This window comes from Musa acuminata, chromosome BXJ3-5 (assembly GCF_036884655.1).
Source record: "Musa acuminata AAA Group cultivar baxijiao chromosome BXJ3-5, Cavendish_Baxijiao_AAA, whole genome shotgun sequence".
Taxonomy (NCBI): Eukaryota; Viridiplantae; Streptophyta; class Magnoliopsida; order Zingiberales; family Musaceae; genus Musa; species Musa acuminata.
Window position 1 is genome coordinate 2,601,911 of NC_088353.1, and position 21,146 is coordinate 2,623,056.

At 36.9% G+C, this 21,146-nt stretch overlaps 2 protein-coding genes across 2 annotated transcripts; both read left to right on the forward strand.

Moving 5' to 3' along the window:
• The first annotated feature begins 5 nt into the window (after nt 1-5).
• On the forward strand, nt 6-7,521 carry LOC135638591 (uncharacterized). The gene is made up of 8 exons (XM_065151770.1): nt 6-375; nt 490-585; nt 1,806-1,916; nt 2,005-2,314; nt 4,473-4,563; nt 5,149-5,485; nt 5,561-5,709; nt 6,737-7,521. The coding sequence occupies exons 1-8, from the start codon at nt 97-99 to the stop codon at nt 7,242-7,244; spliced, it is 1,881 nt and encodes a 626-aa protein (XP_065007842.1). The 5' UTR covers nt 6-96; the 3' UTR covers nt 7,245-7,521.
• A 1,693-nt stretch (nt 7,522-9,214) lies between these two features.
• LOC103983846 (phosphoribulokinase, chloroplastic-like) lies at nt 9,215-11,391 on the forward strand. Its single transcript, XM_009401157.3, has 5 exons — nt 9,215-10,022; nt 10,090-10,174; nt 10,276-10,360; nt 10,658-10,902; nt 10,992-11,391. Exons 1-5 carry the CDS (start codon nt 9,466-9,468, stop codon nt 11,241-11,243), a joined length of 1,224 nt encoding a protein of 407 aa, XP_009399432.2. The 5' UTR covers nt 9,215-9,465; the 3' UTR covers nt 11,244-11,391.
• The last annotated feature ends 9,755 nt before the right edge of the window (nt 11,392-21,146 follow it).

A 21,146-nucleotide genomic window follows, 5' to 3' on the forward strand; every position in this document is an offset into this window, starting at 1 on the left:
ACCCTCGACTCTTTCCCCAAGCAGAAGAGGCCCCCCTCGACTCTTCTGCCCTGGGGGTTTTCTCCTCTCATTTGTCTACCGTCTCCGACGAAATCGATGGTGATGTCTCGAGCTGCAGCTGCGGCCTCCGTCCTGGCCTCGGCGATTATGGCGGCGGAGCACGTCCATGCCGACGGGGCCTTCAATTTCTTCCCCTTCTCCTCGCAGCCGCAGTCGGTTGCGGAGGGTGGCCCTCCTCCGGACGATGTTGCGAAGGAGGAAACTAGGGTGCGGAATGACAACCCTCGGACCACTGCCGCGGGGTTCGATCCCGAGGCGCTGGAGAGGGGGGCCAGGGCCCTCCGGGAGATAAACAGCTCGTCGCAGGCCAAAAAGGTGCCATCTTTGTTGTTTGAACTTGATTCATTTGCGTTCGTTCTAGTAGTGTGAGGAGAAGTCTCAATGTGAGTTCGGCTTCTAAACTTGGGGTTGGTGCTGGTGATGGCTTAGGTGTTTGAGTTGATGAGGAAGCAAGAAGAGACAAGGCAGGTGGAATTGACTGCAAAGAAGGCGGAGTTCCAGGCAATCCAGGCTCAGCATGAAACGGTGAGTTTGGACGTACTTCTGGTACATCACTTGATGGCAAGTCCTTAGAGACCGTCCTTATAGGAAGCAGGCACTCTAAGGACTTACACTATAAGAATAGGTACATAACGTTCTTGGTGGATGAAATATAATATGCTTATTCTTTTCCTGCCTGATCTGGTCACAAGGACATACCATGATGAAAGAATTTAATCCTCTGATTATAAACTTATACAGTATTGGATTGTCATTACATCCTTTCTTAAATGTTGATTTACATTGTACGATATTCCTTGATGTGTATCTTGAATTGAATGTAACTTTAATCTGAAAAGTTCATTACGAATCTATATTTGATAAAGTATGTTGTTGCATGTGATTTTTGCAACCATGGTGTTTGTTTATTCTCCGTGTTCACCTGTACTAACTTACATTTATTCTTGGTGTTATGGTCTATGTGAATCTTTGAAATCAACTATCTACAGTTATACATTATAATGATATTCTTTTAGTGAAGATTATAACTAGATGGAGTTTGTTTCTCCAATAATATCATACTTAAGTTGTCCTAGTTAGGGATTGCCTTTTTTCAAATAGCCTACATGTTACTATAGTACGAAAAAAGACCAACTGTTTAAGCCAACCATGTTGTAAGGGTGTATCAAGGTAGTTATAGCAGGGTAACCAGTACTCGAGTGTACATGTATGTTATACTTGGTAAGGCAATCCATGAGTGCTAGAAAGCAAAAAAGAACTTCATCAGATGACAAATACAACTACGAAATATCTGGTTGGATATATTGTGAATGGCATATTGAAGCTCATGCGCATATAATGGAACCTTCAAAATATTGCAAACTTGTTGCTTAAGAAAAGGAAATGAAATCATATTCTCTCACTTAGGACATTATTAGCTTGATAGAATACTACCTCTATCTCTTAACTGTCACAAAACATTTGAATACATTTGCTTGAAGAATTGTCAGTGGTTTTTTGAGGATGATCGTTTTCAGGTGATGAAATGGTTAAATTGACCTGTCAATGAAGGTGAACCATGCAGCGACACTTGGATTATATATAGGGGTTATACTTCCTATATGCAAGAATTATGCATTTTTTTCCTATATATTAATTGAATTTTGGCTGCTTTATTTTCTTCCTGAAGTTGATTTTTATTCTATATATTTGCTTTGGATGTATGTACCTTCTTAGTCATGGTAGTTTTACACGTTCTCTTGCAGGATAGGCAACGTGTGATTTATGAAGAGCAGAAAAAATTAGCTCAACAACAGGCACAAACAAAAGCCCAAATGGCTAGATATGAGGATGAATTGGCCAGGAAGAGAATGCAGGCAAACCTTATTTTATTTTGACTAGTAGAAAGACCCCTTTGTTTATTCCATTCCAGTAAAGTCATGCATCTTCGATTGTCTCTGGCAGGCGGAGCATGAAAGTCAAAGGGGCAGAAATCAGGAACTTGTCAAAATGCAAGAAGAATCATCCATCAGGCAGGAACAAATTCGCCGTGCTACTGAAGAACAGATTCAAGCCCAGCGAAGACAGACAGAAAAGGAAAAGGCAGAGATAGAACGTGAAACGATCAGAGTGAGGGCCTTGGCTGAAGCAGAAGGAAGAGCACATGAAGCAAAATTAGCTGAAGAGGTAAATAGACGAATGCTAGTAGAGCGAGCTAATGCAGAGAGAGACAAATGGATATCAGCTATCAACACAACCTTTGACCATATTGGAGGTACTTTTGCAATGATGTATTTTAAAATTGCCAAAAATTATGCTGCAAAATAGAGTCAAGTTCTTTGTTACTACATGCCAATAGGTGACTTGTTTTCAGTTTTGTGGTTGGCCTAACTGATAAAGATATACATGCCAATAGGTGACTTGTTTTCAGTTTTGTGGTTGGCCTAACAATTCCTAAATAGGGTGTCAATGGAGTGCACATGCATGAATGCATTTTAATGTGTTTTATGATGAGTACATTAATTTTTTGCTTATTTGAATGTGAGAAAGCGCCTTCGAGATATAACTAAGGGAGGTTGGAGCTCTTTAATGACAGTGAAAGAGAGTCAACTGAAGTTGCTGTTGGAAGAAAATAACTCATGAGGCCGTAAACTACACTATCATAGAAGTAGGAACTGCAGATTTTGGAATCCCAGTTCTTCAATTTCTCTATTCAACTGTCAAAGGATGTTCAGGTCCTACTAGTACTTATCACCTCAATGTGGCTTCCAATGTGGCCTATATGATTGTTTAGATTTTACACTGTTATTCTTAATGAAAAACTGTCTTGCTATAAGAGACAGCATTTATGAGGAGCATGCTAAGAGTGGCCACATTGCTTTATTGACTTTATAATCATAGGCTTTAACATTGTATTCTAAAGTTAGCTATTAAAGAAAATATATGCTTTTTTATTCTATGATGTCTTTACATTGGCATGGCCAATATTTAAAGCTGTTAATTTAAAAACTTTGTGAGGTTGACGACATCACAAAGTGTTGAAACCATCATGTAAAATTGTGTTTTACATATGATGTATTAAGGTATGTCTTCTAGTTTTTGCCATATGAACGACTTTGAACAAACATGATGCCCATAAGAAATATTTTCTCTTTTCATGATGCATCTATTGGCCTTGACCTGAATGTGTCTTGGTGATGGTAAATATTTAATGTTACCATAACAAGTTGGTGACTAGCTCATTATCAGCTCGTTTTATTTTTTCAACTATGTTTCCTCAAACTTTTATATATTTAAGTTGGTTTGGAGCCAAATGCATGGAAAGATTAAGACAGAATGTTTGTCAATTTATTGTAATTTTGTCTATAAATTGTTCTCAATGTAAGTAAACTATGGAAGTAATTATTGATGTATCTTGTGTAACACTTCGATTAGTTTTACATCGGAAGTGGGCAAGACTAAGATTAACTCATAAGGGTATGATGAGTGTACTATTATCAACTTCTGTTTAAATATTTTGACTAGTGTTTAGGTCAAATGAAATTGATGGACCAATTAGTTTATCAGACCTAGGTCGTGATATTTGATATCAAAGCCGATCTAGTATTTCGGCATAGTGAGGGGCCTTGAGTAGGAAATGGAAACTCGTGGATGGAGTCAGAGGACTCATCACGATGTGGAGCTACCATTGAGTTACGCTTCACATGTACTATGCTCTGGTTTAATCTGAACTATGACAGGCCTTGATGTCATAGTCCCTTGAGTGGGGAAAATTGTAACATCCCGATTAGTCCCACATGGGAAGTGGGTAAGGTTGAGATTGACTTGTAAGGGTTTGATGAGTGTATTACTATCAACTTCAGCTTAAGCATTTTGACCAGTGATTTAGATCAAACAAGGTTGATAAGCCAATTAGCTTATCAGGCTCGGGTCATGATATCTTATATCTTGGTAAAGTGTTTTTTTATGGTCATATCCACTTTTTAGTTTCCAGATGCCAACTTAAGTAGATATTCGGCAGATACTAATATATATGTGGGTATGAATCTGACATTTAACTAATACGGATCCAAATTGGGTTTGAGGTGGCTATATATGACAATATGCATGAGGAAAAAATACATAATTATTCTAGGACACAGAATTATGTAGTCATATCTAGCACCATTATGACAAATCGATGTTGTCCAATAATCCAACCCACTGATCTATCTCAGCTTTATTTCATTCCTTTGTATTTTATGATCTTTTTTTTTCTTACTACTTGTAGTATTTCCTGACCATATGAGTAGTAAACAATACTTTGTAATGTTCAAATAACATCATAGACTCTTAATGATGCTAAAGGTATTTTTTTTACTTTGCTGCTAGTGAAGTATGAGTTCTCGTTTACTTCTTGGTTGCTTAACTATGTTCTTTTTAATGTTCTATAGGTGGTTTGCGGGCAATACTTACTGACCAGAACAAATTAATTGTAGCTGTTGGTGGTGTAACAGCTCTTGCTGCTGGGATATACACAACAAGGTATATCTTCAACAGACATTGGAAAGGTTCTGTGCCTTCTATTTTCCACGCAGTTGCCATATGAATATATTTGATGTTTTTTGTGGTTACTATATTTAAGAGGAGATAAAGAAGTTGAAACATAAAAAATTGAAGAAATTACAAAGGCTCTATTCTAGAGCCAAACTAAACAAATGTTTTCAAGATTTTTATTAGTTAGATGCTAATAGGGAACTGTCAATGTGGTAAGTTAACTCTTTATGCGGTCAGTATTTGATGGATTGCAGAGTCCAAACATATATCCAATATACATGAGAAAGATAAAGCATATTTCTAACAAGAAATATGGTCCCAGTTACATAATGGTTATTGGTAAAAGAAGTAACACATATTTGAATACCTTTTCCATTCACAGAGTATAGATCACTTTTGCATATTTGTCCTAAAATGACAATTTTGTAAGTTGTGTGAACCTCAATTCATGCTACAATTTGCTAGGCTTCTTAACAACCTTGTGGCATAACCTTTTTTGTTCTTTCACTTATTTTGTGAGAGCCTTTTTATTTACAAGAACTTCTGGCTTTTTTTGCATGCTTTTCATACCAGAGAAGGTGCTAGAGTGGTCTGGGGATATGTCGATCGGATTTTAGGTCAACCATCTCTCATCAGAGAGTCATCTCGAGGGAAATATCCTTGGTCCGGTTTCTTTGCTCGTGCCTTTAGCTCCACATCAAACAAAATGATCCAAGGAAACAATAGTGGGAAAAATGAAAATGGTTTTGGTGATGTGATTCTTAATCCTTCCCTTCAAAAAAGAGTTCAACAGCTTGCAAGTGCAACTGCTAACACGAAAGCCCATCAGGCCCCATTTCGTAACATGCTCTTTTATGGCCCTCCTGGTACAGGGAAAACTATGGCAGCTCGAGAATTAGCTCGTCAATCTGTATGTTGCTCTTACAACTATCTTTTTTGAGTGAATATGTTGATCAATTTTTACTGATTGTTTCATGTTCTTCAGGGCCTGGATTATGCGCTGATGACCGGTGGTGATGTTGCACCATTGGGATCACAAGCAGTTACCAAGATACATCAATTATTTGATTGGGCCAAAAAATCTAGAAAAGGTTTGCTGCTTTTTGTTGATGAAGCAGATGCATTTTTGTGCGAGTAAGTGATTTCCCATTCCAGTGTTTTTGTTTTTAAATAACTGAATTAGAACAACTTTTTGTTTGTCCTAGATTAAGCTTTTGTTTTTGTTTGAAACAATCAGAAGGTCCAGTGGTACAGACCATTTTGGTTGGCTGCTGGAATGGAGTTTGCTGGGGTATTGAGTTGTGAGTTGTGAGTTGTGACAGCACAAAACAACAAAAGAAGTTGAAGAAGCATAGCATATTTTTATCAAACTGTACCCCCCAAAAACCGAAACCTTTGTTGCTGCTGGAGCATATTGATACTGAGCTCATGTGATCCACTAGGTTACTGATACTGAGGTCTGCATTGGGCCTTGTGACGAGGTTGTCAAACCCTCTTAAGCGGGTGAGATTGTTCCACTATAATTTGTCCCACATTGAAAATGGGAGGGTCATAATGATTTATAGACTAGAGATGAGTATACTAAAGGAGACGACTCTTGATGTGAGAAGACCAAGTGGTATAGTGTAGGAAGGATGGTGCTGGAACAAAAAAAAAGGAGTGCCACTTAGGGTTCTCTCAGTGACTTACTCAAGTAGGTTTTGAGGGTTTAGCCTCTTTTCTAGTTTCATCTTAACAGTTTAGGCCTGTTTTTAAGCAAGTTTCCTCCAGCTACCCGAGGCTTAGTTCTGATTTTTCTGGTCAAACTAGCTTGCTGTTTCTGATAAATTTTCACTCAAGACCTGTGGTTCTCTCTTTACTATGTGATCTCTTCTCCACCGACTTCTTATTCCTATTAAGGATCACCTCTTGCCACTGATAGGGGTTCAATCAAAAGAAAAAGATTGCAAATATTGAGATCCTGAAGGCATTATGCACTAATTTCTTGTGGTTACTGTATCAAGTGGGTAAGCAGTGATGGCATAACCCATGGTTTCGAGTCTATAACATCATGCGTGTGTGTGTGCACGTGCACGTATGAATTTGAAATGCTCCATTTTTTTTCCTTGCATTTTACTGCATTTGATGATGTATCTCATTTACATATAACTTCATTTTTTAGGCGCAACAAGACATACATGAGTGAAGCCCAGAGGAGTGCTCTTAATGCTCTCCTTTTCCGCACAGGAGACCAATCTAAGGACATTGTGCTTGCCCTTGCCACCAACCGACCTGGTGATCTTGACTCTGCTGTTGCTGACCGCATTGATGAGGTCCTTGAGTTCCCTTTGCCCAGGGAAGAGGAGCGGTTCAAACTAATAAAGCTGTATATGGACAAATACATTGCAAAGGCTGGGGAAAGCAAATCCAGTTGGTTTAGTTTGTTTCGGCCTCAGTCACAGAGAATAGAGATCAAAGGCATATCAGATGATGTAATTAGAGAAGCAGCAGCTAAGACCGAGGGTTTCTCTGGAAGAGAAATTGCTAAGCTGATGGCCAGCGTCCAGGCTGCAGTTTACGGAAGCAAGGACTGTGAACTCACCTCTGGTTTGTTCAGGGAGGTAGTGGATTACAAAGCTGCAGAGCATCAACAGAGGAGAAAACTTGCTGCTGCTGAGGGAGGTGCCTAATCCTTTCTTTTTCCTTGTTAGAAGAGAAACAGGTATATTCTCTGATTTCTTCATGTTAGAATAATAAATATTATCAGCCCTTTTCAGGGAATTTTGTTGCGTTAAATTGATTTTTTTACTGCAAGTGCGAACTAGGAAACTGCTATATTTTTATCTTGTCTCACCATGATGAAAAGATTAGCCCCGGTCTAGCTTTTTGTATTTCTTCTAACAACAACATGAGTTACCAAGGTGTATGGGGAGACACTTCTATGCAAAGATGATGTCAGTTTGTTTATCTGCTCTTGTTCTTGGATGGCAAACAGCAATCATCAAATTTTTGTCTGTTTTGTGTGGGAACCTTTTCTTGGAAGGTTAAAATTAATCATATCTAATTATGGAAATTCTTTCATTTAGTAGGAATTCTTAAGAGTTGAAAAACATACTTAATCATGAGTTTTTTGGATTTGATTTTTGTCCAATTAGTTCAATAACACCAATTAGAATTCTAATGATATTTACCCAATGGACACATGAAATACAATATGGATCTGAGAGAGGTGGTAAAGCAAGTTTATAAACTGTGTCCAATCTTTCTCAGAATCTCAAATAGTCCAATAAATTTGATCTCCAACCAGAAGTTCCATATCACATGTTATTATTATCAAAAAAATTTGTCTGCTTTGTTTCGTAAGTAGATATTTTCTAACTGCTTTGATTTTTGCAATTGTTTCTTCAATTATATTATATCTGTTTTGTATCATTATTGTCATTCTACCATATCGGTGATCTATATTTTCTAGCCTATAAAATTTCAAGAAGCAAGATCCACCATAGGTTACCTTTTCTTCTAAAGTATACCTAAATCACTAACACAAGCCCTTAGCAAGATGGCAAGAGTTTATATAACTCTGATCACAAGTGAAGATCTTTCTGCTTTCTGATACTGGATTTGAATCAGTATATGCAATGAAGTAGAAAATATATATTTTTTTAGTCCAGAAAGAAAAGATGATGAGGTAAATTCAAGGCTAACTTCTCAAAAAAAAAAAGAAATCTATAGTTTCACTTTTTCTTTTATTAATATCCTCTTTTCTATTTATTCCCATATTCTGTCTCTTATTTTATAAAAGATAGAAGTTGAAATTATCTTTAGTTTCCACCCTGTCACCTTCATCCTGTATCGTCTTTATCTCGTTCCAAGTGCCATCTTCGATCACCTTCTCACCATCGACCTCTTATGTATTGTTTTTCTTGAATTCTATACTCTTCCTATTCGTCTTTTGCTCTACTCTCATCCCACTATCAGCATCAATGATTGAAACATTATCATCTATGGTATCATTGTCGACCTCGACCCTATCGATATTCTTACCCTCTTCATTCGTATTCTTTCTCTCTCCTCCAGCCGGTAAGAGCACGTAAGTGAGAACTATGACGAGAATGTGGGCACACGAGTGAGTGAGGACAACGACGAAGATGAGGGTGCATAAGTAAGGATGACAGTGAGAGCACGGGCGAAAACACCGACAAAGACAAGGGATCATATAATAGAGATCAGAGATAATTTTATTTTTATTTTATAAAAAAGTAAAGGGTAGAATAAATGAAAAAGGGGCACTAATAAAAAAAAAAGTAAAAATAAGGTATTTTTTGGGAGAAAATTTATCCAAATTGAAATTCCATTGTTAAGCATTTAAAGTCAGAATGTTAATGTTCTTTTCCATTTCTATTTTCCTCGGGGGTAAAATGAAATGCAATCTCCCCTCCGTGGAGCTAATTAGACTATAGATGCCAAGTTTATTCAAATAAATAATTTAACATGGCCACCCTATCTTCTCAAATCCCACCCCTCTCATTCCCTAATCTCTAACCAGCCATGCCTTTTGTGCCGTGTGGCACAACCACATCTTGTATCATGGAATGTCCACCAAGCTTTCTCCACCCCATCCTAACCATCAAAAACCTCATCCCATCGACCACAAACCATACCGCAGCAAAGCCTGCAGAACTCACACACCCAGCACAGCACAAAAAAAAGATCTTACATGCTTGTGATTCATCTTATTTCAAGCCTCTCCAAACGTGTCCAAACCCATGGCCACCACCAAAGAATAGAAGAAGGCAGACCACACCATCCTTCTATCTTTATGCTCCCTCCTCCCCAGACTTCGCCTTCCACCTTCTCGTAGGGGAGAAGAACTGTGCAGCTCCGCTGCCATTCCTGAGCAAGACACCGAAAATGGCAACCTGCACAGTCTACCCTGCTCCTTCCCTCCACTCCTCGTGTTCCTTCCCCGGTCCGGCCAAGACTTACTTGGGCTTCCACCAAAGGCAGGTCATCTTCTTCACCGGTGGGAGGAGAAGCGGCAGCAGAGGAGGGAGGAGTAGCTCAGAGATCTCCTGCTCTGCGGAGGCCAAGACGGTGGTGATAGGACTGGCGGCGGACTCGGGGTGTGGTAAGAGCACCTTCATGAGGAGGCTGACGAGTGTGTTCGGAGGCGCGGCGGAGCCGCCCAAGGGAGGCAACCCAGACTCCAACACGTTGATCAGTGACACCACCACTGTCATTTGCCTGGATGACTACCACTCTTTGGACAGAACAGGGAGGAAGGAGAAGGGAGTCACTGCCCTGGATCCCCGGGCCAATGACTTCGATCTCATGTACGACCAAGTGAAGGCTCTCAAGGAAGGAGTGGCCGTGGACAAGCCAATCTACAACCATGTCACCGGCCTGCTTGACCCCCCTGAGCTCATCAATCCACCCAAGATTCTGGTCATCGAAGGACTGCACCCAATGTGAGCGAGCTTTTGATGCTTCCTCCTTTAGCGAACAGTCTGATGATGGATCTTTCACCATCTGTAGGTTCGATGCCCGGGTGAGGGACCTGTTGGACTTCAGCATCTACTTGGACATCAGCAACGAGGTCAAGTTTGCATGGAAGATTCAGGTAAATCGAGGACTAGAAATCTTGGCTAGTTCTGTGACGTTGAACGAAGATTACTGGTGAAATGCTCTCTGCATTAATCCATCGGGTGTTGTGAATCACAGAGAGATATGGCGGAACGTGGGCACAGCCTTGAAAGCATCAAAGCTAGCATAGAAGCTCGAAAGCCTGATTTCGACGCTTATATCGGTACTTCCATTTCCATTCGATGAGCTGCAAACCACAGTTCGTTCATTCGGAAGCGTACATTTGAGTATGTTTGAGATGACATTCGATTGGTGCCATATAAGCACAGTATACGCACTGCAGTAGAATTTTTTTGTTAAGGAACAAAGTTAAATTGGCCAACATCAATCTATCAACGTAATGAGATCGGATATCAATTCAATCTAAAAACTTAGTGACGTGCAATTGGTTCTTCCTCCATCGTTCGAGAGAATGTGTGTATGAGATGATTAGGATTCAGTGGGGGTGCGTTGTTGACAGATCCACAGAAACAGTACGCCGACGCCGTCATCGAGGTTCTGCCGACCCTGCTGATCCCCGACGACAACGAAGGAAAGGTGCTGCGCGTGAGGCTGATCATGAAGGAAGGGGTGAAGCACTTCAGCCCCGTCTACCTCTTCGACGAAGGCTCCACCATTTCCTGGATCCCCTGCGGCCGGAAGCTGACCTGCTCGTACCCCGGCATCCAGTTCTCTTACGGCCCGGACACCTACTACTCCAACGAGGTAACCCGTCGCACCTCCTTCCATCGATGTTACCATCGCCAGCTGCTTCACCCTCCTCTTGCTGCCTGCGTGTGTGCGTCCGTGGCCAGGTCTCGGTGTTGGAGATGGATGGGCAGTTCGACAGGTTGGATGAGCTGATCTATGTGGAGAGCCATCTGAGCAACCTGTCGACTAAGTTCTACGGGGAGGTGACGCAGCAGATGCTGAAGCACGCCGACTTCCCCGGCAGCAACAACGGCACCGGCCTCTTCCAGACCATTATCGGTTTGAAGATAAGAGACTTATTTGAGCAGATCGTTGCCGAGAGGGCGGCTGCCGCCGTTGAGGCAGCCAAAGTCTGAGAGCAGTCGCCATTACAGAGACAAAGTCTTATCATCTGCTGTTCTTCTGCACATGGCTATCTATGTTCTCATGTCATGTAATTTACTTGGAATTGTAAGATAGGAGAGATGGAATACTTTCTTCAGCAATCGATTGTGCCTTTCTTTAGACAGATTCAAGTAAGGGAAATGCATGCACTTTGGGCATACATATAAATAATTTAGAATTATCAGTATAGATTCTGTTGTCCGAACTGAAATCACTCTTCACCTATCAAGAATCAAACTTGTTCAGAAACACAATGAACTAATCATCAAATATCTCTGTTTTACTTCTCTAGATTCTCTCAAGTGAAGGAAAAACAAAAAAAGATGCAGGCAAAACAGGTGAGAGAGAATGAAAATATGCGAATCTGCAGATTTACTTTCACATCAAGCATGTCTGGCTGATGAACATGGAAATATGTCAAGATCTGAATCGAAACCTACATTTAAATCGTAGCATAGGAATTGGGCAATGCTGAAGCTTGCTTCACTTGTATACATGCCTGCAGTTGTTCTGTTTTATGCTTGATTAGTGTTTCTTTGAAAGAATTATCGAGAAGATTAGCATCAATTGGGTAAGAGTAGTTGATCCATTAGTCCATGTAAAGCTTCTTGAGCCAACGAAAGAAAGGTGCTTAAAAGACAAAGATTACCATAGGGATCATAAGTTAATTATCGAGTTACTGAGATATCTATCTCGTAGAATATTCGTAGAAATATTCTTGAAAGTCTCCGAAGGTAGCTCAGATTGGTTTTGAACTACCTCTCTATGGAATATTCATATGAATATTACTTGGGACAGCTCGGGTCGATTATGAATTACCTTCCTCGTGAAACCTTTATGGGATATTCACTCTCCTTAAGGTCAGTATAAAACACTCCCGTAACTCTAGATTGAGGCACATCGAGACTAACTTAAGCATTAGAGGGATCGACTCGAGAAGCTACTCCCGACTTCAGTCTCTGTACAAGTAATGAGTCTGGAGAGGCCACACTCTATTCCGGATGACTCCTCACATGCAAATCAAGATCATGTTGTACTACGACATTAATAATATTTTTTTCTAATTGATAAAAAAGATTGACATCTAGATGTTTGCTCTACGTCATTCATTCAGAACCATAGTATAGTATGAGGAATGGATTGTTGGCCCATTGGAGCCCACTATGCCACCATAAGCATTAACACTTTTATATTCTTAGCTATGAACACTAACAAGCTGTCAAAAGCTAACATAGGAAGGCTTAATCAAAAGCTTACGGGCACAGTCAATAAACTATCTCGACTAGACAAGTCTTTTTGGCCTACAAAAAAATAGCATGGTTGATAAACACTAGTGGAGGTGCTTTGGGAAGATTGTTCTCGAGAGGGAACTCACAAACTAAATAAATTAATGTTTATATTCAATCAAATTATGAAAATTTTAGAATTATATAAATTATATTTATAATTAATCAAATCATGAGAATTTTAGAATTAGATTATGAGAACTCACCAAACTAAGTTATTGTAACGATGACGTAGAACGGTAGATTAATTAACCCGCTAATTTGATCATACTAAATCAAAGATTTACCCAAAGATGAACCTATACCCCCTCATCATAATCAGTTCTAATACCACTTATTATAATTTAGCATAAGGAGATAAATGACCCACTAATTTGATAAGTTATTGATAAAAAATATTTAAATCAAATTTAATGGTTGTATATGTATCAAACCCTTAGACCAATTCAAGTATCCACTCACTTGCAGTGATGTGCAAAGTGATGTGCTTACAAAGTGATGTGCTTTTGTCATTATTTATATATAATTATTTTATACTTAAATCTCTCCCCATGTTTAATATTAGGTTGATAATAATATTATTTGTTATAATTCAGTTTGATGGTATAATTGATCAATTAACTTGATGAAACTAATTATTAACTCAAGATGTTAAGTCCAATTAATAATAAGATAATATGTTTGTCATGTCCTTATAATTATTGATAATAGTATAACCACAATCATTTGGTTCCTAGAAACTTATTGATAAGGTCAAATTTGATCCATAATTTAATTTGATGAAATTACCCAATCTATCCTAATTTTTGAACATTGTCATGTCCTTGAAAAAGAGATAGTTGAGTATTCAAAACTTAAAAAATAAAAGAAATTATATTGAAGATAAAAAATATTTGTATCTCTATCTCATACTTTTAGTAAAAGATTATGTTGAGATTTTATCCAATAATACCCTATTAATAGCTAAGTTAGTCTGTATCCATAGATGTTTAAAGCCTGAAGTGTTAGTTTAGTAAGTTTTCAAATGAAATCATATACTAGAAGGATATTTTATATAAAGTTGTTCATGTAACTATGATTTTAATTAAAAAATATTTACTTTATATACTTTGTTGATATAGTATGACTAGTAAGGTTTTTATCATCTTCGATAGATAATATGACATGTCTAATAGGTGATGATTGGATTATATATATCAAGTCTTGATTGATAAAAAATAATAATCATATCATTTGTCTCTCATTGTACTTTAGAGTAAGGGTTTGTTTATCTTATAGCATTTTCAAACTTTATTCATTACTCCAACATAAACTTAAGCAAACACATTATGCAAAAAGAAGGATATCTCACGTGCATCAAGTTCTTTAAATATTTTTGATCTTGGAATGCTTTATGATACATGGATTATTTCTTTTTTTTTTATCTTAGATGGATATAACTTATACAAATGAGATACTTTAAGATGTTGAGTGTTTCAGATATATTTTTTTTATCATGAACAAATGCATCACTCACAAAAGAGACACTATGGGATATGTTAGGTACTTTAGATGCTTTCTTATCTTAGAGAAATGCATCACACGCAAAAAAGATGCTACGAGATGCATCAAACATTTAAGATATTTTTTCTATCCTAAATTGATGTATCATATATAAAGAGATACCTTGAGTTACATTAGACACTTTATATACTTTCTTATCTTAGGTGAATATATCCTTCACAAATAAGATGTCTTAGGTTGTTGGATGCTTCATAAGTTTTCTATCTTAAGCAGATATAGTATACAAAATAGATACCTTAAGTTGCATTAAGACACTTTAAATACATTTTTACATTTGACGGATGCATTGTGAACAAATGAGATGCCTTGGTTGCTCAATGCTTCATATGCTTTTCTTACTAGGTAGATGTTAGAATTTTCGATCAATAGAGACTCAATACATAGAATCCAATTAGTGGGCACATCAATTATTAAAGAAAATAAGGAACCTACAAGCATGTCATATCAGTAAAGCATTTAAAGATATTTTTCTTGTTAGATTAATTGTTATAAGAATGATGTTATATAAAATTATTTTCTCATGTATGTTCTCGTTCAAAACTAACTAAACAAAAAGTTACAAGCTTTAAATTATCAAAGGGATTTTGATAAACAAACATCATATATAATCTTTTATATGAAGTGAGATATGAGATAGTGACATCTTCTACTCCTAAACTAAAATGGAATAACAGACATAAGATACAAATATTTTTTGAAAAAAATTTGTCCCTTATTTAAGTTTTAAATACTAACCACTTGGGGATATGACATCACATCCCATGCCCTTTTTTTTTGTTAATATATGCACAAAAATATAGCAAACTTTCTACAAAATAACTAAAAGAAGTAACACTAATTAAATAACTTTATTTAAAATAAATTTAAAATATTTTTTAATCATAAAATATGATATTAAATAAATCAAGCCATAATGGCTCCAAATATAAAACTAATTATCTTATTACATCTCTACCTAGTGATAAATGATGCTCCTCGTTATGCTAGAGTTAATAATTAGATTAAGAAGTTACTATAAAAAAATAATGTGACAGAATTAGGCATAATCTGTCAGTCATAATTAATACAAAAAATATCTAGTCATAAATCTTAGATGTCTTGGTTGATGCTGCTTAATCATAAAAAATAAATATTATCGCAAGCGCACATCCCTACAACTCCAATCTAAGAAGGGAATGAGAATTTCCTACAACATCCTCCAATGAAGGTCTAGCCATAACTTTAATTGCACAATTAAAGATATAGGTCAAACACCCAACGAAGCTTTCTCCCACCAATTGATGGAGCATAGGTCGATTCTTATATTTCATAATACATGACATAGGTCGAATATCTGATTGAGTATTTTCTCAATAGTTGATAGAGATGTTTTATCTCTCGGGGATAGATTATCTTCCGATAATGGATGAAGTGAATCTATATCACACTCCTAATAACAAATAAAGTGATGTCTCTCATATGTCAAAATAGGGACACATTTATTCTAATAATGGATGGAAGAACCTTCTAGTTATTAATTTTAATAGCCTATTATATCTCCAAAAAAAATCACCCACTAGTATACTGGACTTCTTGTAATTAACAAGGATTATCTAGGTCCTCTTATTGTATCAAAATCATATCTTATGTTAGTATCAAAATTAGTGCTACTATGTACATCCCTCTATCAAACATCCTTATGACAACAGATCATATTGAAATGATCATATCGGGAACTTGATCAAGTAGATGTTACTCACTGCATGATGAGCTTGAAGCTTCGTACCAATCTTAATTGATAACTCATCTATCAATCAATCATAATCAAACTCATAAATAGTTTAGTCGATTTGATCAATGCAAGATGATTCTAAATTGATTAAGATCGATTTAAACTTATTTGACCAGAATTAAACTGAACCAAATCTAAGTTAGACTAGTTTATAGTGATTCTAAACTAATCATATGAGGATTATATATTAGTTTAATTAGATTCCAATTGAATTGATTCTGGTATAAATTAATTAGATTGATTCAACTAGTGTTTAGGTCAATTGAGGGTTAACTAGGGTATGATTCTTGATACTAATAAGGTTGATAGATTATTTATGAGTTTTAAGTTATTGACTTTGATCTACTCGAGTCTCGCTCTAATCGAATTCTCCTGGAGAACTCTTTCTCTCTCAACCCGAATGACCCTAGTTAGGGATTTGTCTAAGCAAGAACATATGGGATATTCCTCTCATGACGTAGAGAGTGGATGATCCTCTATCGACACTCAATAGCCCTCATAAGGTCAACTACCACTCTCAATGACCAGCTGTACTAGATCTGGGACAACCAAACCTATAAGTCTGATATCAAAGAATGAAGCACTCATACAAGACATCCTTGGTGTCTCAAGTTTAAGGACCAGATATACCACTAGGACTACGGAATCCTTGTCTAACAATAAGGCATCATCAACCATCCAGCATTCCGTAAGCGGATCAATCAGTGAACTCATTCTCCAATGAGCATATGTATTGTATCCCTAGTGTCCTTACATGAGCAGCTATGAGACCAGCTGCATCCATCATATGGATGGATATACAGCACACCAGTCTGTTCGGTTATCACAATGTCCCTCTCGAGTAACCTATGATCGGAATTATTTAAGATATATGTTTAAAGGTGAATCGATCTCATTTTCGTGATCTCATCACGATCCGATTCTCATTTCACAAATCCAAGGACATCACAATATATATATATATATATATATATATATATATATATATATATATATATATATATATATATATATATATATATATATATATATGCAATAGTTATAAAGTGATATATACCAAAATATAATAAGCAAAAAGATTTTGTATCAAGTCACACTTGTCATCACTCACGTGATTGGCTTGTTGGGCACCTATGACTAGCACCAATCTCCTAACATATTCAACTCCAGCCTAACATCTGATTCCTCCTACTTTAATCAATTTACCTCTCCTCGATCTAAGCTAGTCCTACATTACTCAAAACACAGATTAGATCATAAACTCATCAATTGATTTCATTATCAAAATCTGAGATTCAATAGAGAGTGGTAGCCAACCTTAGGATGATTATTGAGTATCGATAGAGGATCATCTACTCTCGATGTCATGAGAGAAATATTACATATATTCTTGCTCAAACAAATCCCTAGCTAGGGTAATTCGGATTGAGAGAGAAAGAGTTCTCTAAGAGAATCCGATTATAGTGAGACTCGTGTAGAAACTGTATGGGCCTGATAGCACCATGCCCGGTATACAGTCTTTGGGATATTAGATGAATAAGAGACTATAGGTACATAAAAACTAAGGATAGATATGTCCAAAGGATTTGATTCTCCGGTATCGTTTGGGGACTACGGCGTAATGACATAGTACGTTCGTAGTCGATGAGTTGAGTGAATTATTATAGAGATAATAATTCACTAAATTAGAAGGAGTCTTGACAGGTATAACTCACGGCTAGCTCGATATTGGGCCTACAGAGTCACACACATATGATAGGCGTTGCAACGAGTAGAGGTTCGAATATGAGATATCCGTTGGAGCCTCTATCTTATTGGATATCCAATAAGCCCCTAAATTATTAGATCTTATGGATGAGATCCAATAAGAGCTACTAAGAGATTATTGGGTAGAGACCTACTAATCTAAGAGGCTTGGGTAGTTGAATGGAGATCCAATACCCAATATGGTAGGATATATTAGGGTTAAGTTGACAAGAGACCTCTATAAATAGGAGGGAAACAAAGGCTCATAGGCTAGAGGTTCATTTTGGCTATCTCCTCCTATTCTCCTCTCTCCTTCTCCTTCTCATACTATAGCCCTTGTTTGAGGCGTGTGGCAAGCAAGAAGGGGCAACCCCTTCTTGATTGCATAGTGCACACGAGGAAGAGTTTTGGGTAGCGACTTGAGGAGCATCTTCGTAGCTTATACCGTGTGGATCACCACTAGAGAGGAGGACAATTGACCTCCTTCATCCTCTTCTATAGATCTATAGGTTTTCAGGAATATACGATCTCTTTAGGTAATTGTCTTACGCATAGTTTTTCAATTTCGTGGGTTTTTTTGCCCACCAACTTTTGCTCAACGATGAAACCTTCTTTTCTATAGGAATTCTGTGATTTTATTTTTTCTATTCTTCCATTACGCATGTGATGTCGCCCCAGATTTTCTAACAATAAATGCATCTTGTTAAGTTATGTTGAGAATTATAGTGTCTATAAACTCTATAATCCTATCATAAATAAAGTTATGATGTTGAGAGATTTTGAGTTTGATGGATAACATATTTAGATTTGGAAAAGTGATGAGAAACATAAGAAAGTTATAGTTTCAGAAGAGGATGATATAATACAAACAAGCACTGAAGAGGCATTGTCAAAATTATCACCTAGTCACATGATTCAAGAAATCCGATTATAAGAAGGATAAGACTGATTTAGGAGCTATATGATGTGATTGGAATGATTGATACTAATAATGATAAACCTTCTTTATTTATCTTATTACATGATATAATTCATTAACCTTCGAAGAAGCTTGTAGAGAAGATAAATGACAATAAGCTATAAGTGAGAAGATTCAAGCTATTAACAAAATGATACATGAGAATTTATTACACTTTCAATAAACCACTAAGCAACTAGTGTTAAGTGGATCTTCAAAATAAAAAAGAAATATACAATGAGAGATGAAAAAATACAAGACCTGATTGGTTGTAAAGAGATACAAATAATACTATGGGATCGACTATGAAGAAGTATTTGCACTAGTTGCTCGACTAGAGATAATAAGATTATTTATCTTCCTAGTAACTCAAATGAAATGAAAAATTTTATAAGTAGATATCAAATTCGCATTTCTTAATGGAGTTCTTGAAGAAGATGTATATTTTCAACAATCCCCTAGTTTTTATTATTCATGAATAGGAAGACAAGTGAATAAGTGATCGATATGCCTACAAAACTTCTCAAATTTAAAATATTTTAATAACTTCGAAAGAAACTTAACATGTTAGATGAAATAAGTTTAACAGGAGAGAATATTAAAATTAGACTTGTTAAAGTATCATAAAGAAGTTAATTTCATCAAAAGAAAGGTTTATTATGTCAAGAGAATTCATTGCATCAAGAGGAGAAATAGATTAAATCCCTATAGAAGCACAAGCCAAATTAGCTATTGGTTCTTGAAAGAGAGTGATTCATTTTGAGTATAATTAATATAATATATATTTAGGAACTAGATAAACCACATGTTGGGTCATGAAATATATATAATTTTGAAGTGATAAAGAATTTTGAGTGAAAGATAGAATATCTTACCCTGTCTTATCCTTCCTTTATGTGATAATCATATTCCTTCTTCCTATCAAGTTTAACAAAAACTTCTATTAGATCATTCTATCATCAAATTCAATTTAAAAAATAAATATTTCACTCGAATGTTTTTTATTTAATTATAAAAGTTTCAATTATTTTGAATTTAGGATTTTTAGGGGATCACGAATGATACCTAAAAAGGGGCTATGTTAAATTAATGATCAAATTTGATCTTATTAACTAAGCTATTCTGGGAACGTTGTCAATGCTATTATTTTAGCCAAACGTAATGGTTGTTAACTATACGGACAAAGGTTCAAGCTCTCTTTCTAACTTCAATCTAATATGGTCAAACATGAACGTCAATTCAAATTAACAAAATTGCAATTGTTGTGTCCAGAATTGTTGAGTATTTGGCATTTGAATGAGAGAAAATGTTTATCGAAGATGAAAAATATTTATATTTTGTCTCTCGTCCCACTTTAATATGATGCCCATATTTTGTATCTTACTTCCAACATACAAAAGACTATATCGGGGTTTTATAGTAAAATTATTCCAACATTTAAGTATGCATTTGTAGGCGTCTAAAGTTCGTAAAGTGTTTGTTTAGTAAGTTTTTAAATGAAAATATTCTTATATCATTTTATATAGTTTTATTCTTATAATCGAGTTTGATAAAGGGACATTTGGATGATATAACACCGGTAGCTGATTAGATTTCATATGTCAAATCCTCATTAATCGATTACCGAAAACAATGATAACATCACTCACAAATGATAATAATAGTATCACAAAAACACCATTCCAGTAGAATAGTGCTGAAAGTAAATTTGATTGGCACAGCAGGAGACCGATTTAACATTGCCAAAGAGGTCATTCATCATGTCATCGTCTGGTGACTCTAGACTTTGTTCAGGTGCACCAGAAAGCTCTCTCAAGAACCGGGGGAGTCTCGCAAGAGTCACAGTGTTAATCCAGCCGGTGACAGTCGTCACGTCACATCTGCTCGATCCAAGACAAAGTCTTCACCCAGTAATTGCAACTTTAACTTCTTCCCATGTCTTACTCCCAGCTACAAAAATTCTTGAGAGGATGTACGATCAAATCTGCTATTCTGCTGTATACAATCCTTGTGACGGCTCAACAGAGGTGGGACCTAAACTCATCAGCCATAGCAGTGGCAATTAACTTTGTTTCAGACGTGTCGATCAATCCTTATTCATTTCAAGCGCACTCGTTTAAGAAAAGGACTGTCACTCTTTAATGGTGGCCGTAAGGACGAACAAGACGTTGTCATGTTTGGTGAGGTCAAACAGCAGGTAGATATCTTCATGTGTTTGTGGGTTTTCCTCGATGAGGGATTCTTGGACATGCTCTTTCCAGCCCACCACCGCAATTGCATGCATTGCTTGCCAAACTCCATCATTCTGTCTGGGAAAGAAGCCTGCAAGAGTGTTCTTGGCTTTTGGAGTTTAGTGGGGTGGGAGGGACTCCACCAGACTGGATTCTGCTGTGAGGGAGAAGAAGAAGAAAAGGAGCGGAGAGGAGGCGCCGATGCATCTTATCACTGTCGTCCGGTCCAGATCATGTGACTGTCATGCGCGGGCCACTCCACCCGTTCGCCATGGCCCGGTGGACTGAGACACTCCACACTGTTGCCTGTGCTCTCATCT